The sequence below is a fragment of the Solanum pennellii genome, chromosome 4, assembly GCF_001406875.1.
Source record: "Solanum pennellii chromosome 4, SPENNV200".
NCBI classification, from domain to species: Eukaryota; Viridiplantae; Streptophyta; class Magnoliopsida; order Solanales; family Solanaceae; genus Solanum; species Solanum pennellii.
Genome location: NC_028640.1, coordinates 68757574 through 68760951, shown reverse-complemented (window position 1 = coordinate 68760951; position 3378 = coordinate 68757574). Strand labels below are relative to the sequence as shown.

Here is a 3378-nt window from a genome sequence, read left to right as displayed (position 1 = left end):
TACGAGTATACTATTATGACATTAACTTGTACAAAAATATACATTACTAGATATAAAGATTCAATCCACCTCATGAATTACTGAGAAATTTATGTTTTTTCATTTATTTTCTAACAAATTTACTAGAAAAATGCATGATTGAAAACAATGCAATAAAGTATTGGGAAGTTTCTAATTTTTTCATATAAAATATTTATTATACTATTTTATTGTTTCACAGCAATTCAATCAAAATATAGCAATTGAACATTTTTCAATGGCAATTGAAGGGGAAAATAGTAATTTTTTAGTAGTGATAAGAGGTGCTTAGGTACAATAAAATATGGACTAAACTAGATATAATATTGTATAATATTTTATACTAGATTACTAGATGCAAATATTTTTCCTCGATATAGCGCAAGCGTAATTTCATTATATTGCTTTTATTAAAGTGTTGAATAAAAAAGTTTTATCTCGTTTTAATCTATTATTCACCAATAATAGAACTTCTAACAATGTATGTATTAGACAATGAGTAATATAAAAAATAAAAAATTTAAACCAAAACTATTTACTCAATAGAACTCAAAAACCAACAACTCATACATTAACCAAACCAAAACTAAAGTTGACTTCTTATCCCTAAAAATATGACACATAATATGACTCAACAATTACCACTCATTTAAACAGAGAAAAAAAAAAGAACACAAAAGAGAACTTTAATTTCTACAATTATTAATTATTATTATCTTAATAATATGCATATCCATTCATTTCCCTTTGCTATATGTTGGTAATTTCTCCATTGTATTGACTTGTCTCTTTGCATTTTGCTTCTTTTTGTTTACCCCACAAAACACCATAAAGTCCTATCACTAGCAATATTGCTCCACAAACACTGTCAATATTAGCAAACCATTAGCTAATTACCCACTTCATAATTAAATAATAATAATATATAGTGCTACTTATAGTATAGGGGATAAAATATTGTTAATTTTTAGAGTAGCTATTTCTTTCCCAAAATGTGAATTCTCTTATAATGATGACTTAAATAGAGGAATTCATCAATTTTCTATAACTCAATAATGACATTGTCTAAAGAAAGCAGGACAAAAAATGTGAATTCTGGATCTTTTTAACACTGCTAAAAGAAATATAGGAATTTACGATGCGATTAATTTTGTAGTTAAACAGTAAAAGACGTAAATAATACCTTCCCAAATGAGGAGTCTCGTTCCAAAAGATAGATGAAAAGAAGGCAGTAAATATTAGAGATACTGGAGTAAATATAGCAATAAAAACTGGTCCTTTTATGTCAATTACCCATGCTATTAGCCAATATGACACCCCAGTGACCATCACACCCTGTCAATTTTTAATAATAATAAAATTGAGTAAAAATCATATAAAAAAATATTACTTTTTTTTAAAAAAAAAATTGGAATTAAATTAAATGTTCTTACACAATAAGCCACAGAGAGAAGATTGAAATTGAAACCTAATTTCCATGCAGCAATGTCCCTCTTTACTGAAATAGCCCAAATTGCTGATTGAATACAGCTAAAGAAGCATTGAAGAGTTGTTAGCCTTAATTTTGCTGGATATTCTTTCATAATTGGACCCTGTTACAAAATAAATTGAGCTATATTTTAATTTAGAAAATAATAAGCCTTTAGTTTTTAGCATAAGGTGCCACAATATATGGCACATACTTCATACTAGCTAGTTTTAAGTTCTATGAATTGATTATAGTTTTATTATTACATAACCTTAGTCTCTTAAACTTGTTAGGATAGTTTTATTTTATTTATACACTCGAATTATGTTTGGTTTCACTAGAACGCTTCAACTGCTAATGAAGTATTCTAATTAGATACTTTTTATTCATTTTTTGTGTGTGTTTTCTCTTTTGTCTATTAAGTAGCTAAGTTAATGGAAAAACTACATAAATATGTCATTTTCTTTTGTTATATTTAAAACCAAAATTTTCTACAAGACATAGCACATAAACATGCACTTTAACTTTGACCCAATTCATATATATATATATATATATATATATATATATATATATATGTATATACGCTCCAATTTTAGACGTGTACTAGAAAAACAAGTAAACACACATGCTATGTGACAATTCTTGTGGGACACCAGATAGGGTGCGTGTGTGTCAATCAACTTATTCAATTTTATATAAGTTTAAGTGTTTACTTATGCACATCTAAAGTTAAAAGACATAGAATCATAGATGTTAGTTGAGGTCAAATTAAAGAACAAGTTTATGGTCCCAATTTATGTGTTTAATTGTTCACTTTGTCTCAATTTATGTATATCGATATTTGATCAGATATAAAGTTTAAAAAAGAAAAAAGAACTTTTGAAATTTATGGTCCAAAAACAAGATATTTATGTTGGCTAAAAGCAAACTTAAATACTTTACATAAATTATCCTTATTTAGGAACTTTCTCTTGGGTGGTAGATAAGTGTAGGAAAAAAACCTGGAGAATAAGCCACAATGACCACATTGTGTTGGCTAAAAACATGATAAGAGAACCTTTAATCCATTCCCCTTTAGAGGTGCCAATTGAAGTTTGATAATCTACTTTTTTGTGGCTTTCTAGATATATAGGAGGTCCATTTACAAAAGCATACATTGAAGCCCCACCAACACACACAATTGCACCCATAATCTTAGCTATTCCATGCCTTTGCTTGTAACAAATGCTCTCCATCCTTAAATATCATACAAAAAAAATAAAATAGTACACAATTAATATTTCATAACAACATCAACAAAAACTCTCAAATGAAGTCGGTCATATGAATCCTCACTGTTTAGGTCGCTCCATAGATTAATAAATTTTCTAAAAAATTACGTACGTACCCGAAGCATAAAGCCAAAATGAAGGTAATAACAGGAATTGTGTTTGTGCTTGCAGATGCAAATGTTGCCGATATGTAACTTAATGAAATATAGCATAGATTCAAGCTCAAGGTAATCCTGAAAATTAATTTCACATATTAATCATAACACAACTTGGTCAACAAAAAGTCTAGTCCCAACAACCATATTATAAAGTTTTAATACTATTAGTGCAAGTATTATAACTTCTATATATAGAACACTTAGAGAAGAATCTACGTACATCTGATCCTTTTGATCCTGTGAGTTCAACTGAATCCATTACTTTCAACATGAACTATATATATAAAGAATATTTGAAATATATACATATAATAAGATGACGTTCATTCTGAATCAACTCATAACTTAATTTTACATGACTCTTGTGTATGCTACACATTTTACTTCATATTTATACCTCATCATGCATGCACATATATATATATATATATATATATATATATATATATATATATATACA

General features: G+C 27.5%; 1 protein-coding gene across 1 annotated transcript in view; it reads right to left on the bottom strand.

The window, feature by feature from the left end:
* Positions 1-563: 563 nt before the first annotated feature.
* The window catches only part of LOC107017261 (WAT1-related protein At1g43650-like), a 4650-nt gene continuing 1835 nt past the window's right edge, over positions 564-3378 (bottom strand). Inside the window, exons 3-7 of the mRNA XM_015217525.2 lie at positions 2877-2993; positions 2491-2725; positions 1452-1610; positions 1202-1353; positions 564-883 (exon numbers count right to left, since the gene is read on the bottom strand). Coding sequence (XP_015073011.1) covers positions 769-883; positions 1202-1353; positions 1452-1610; positions 2491-2725; positions 2877-2993 — 778 coding nt within the window. The 3' untranslated portion in view covers positions 564-768. The remainder of the gene's footprint in view (positions 884-1201; positions 1354-1451; positions 1611-2490; positions 2726-2876; positions 2994-3378) is intronic.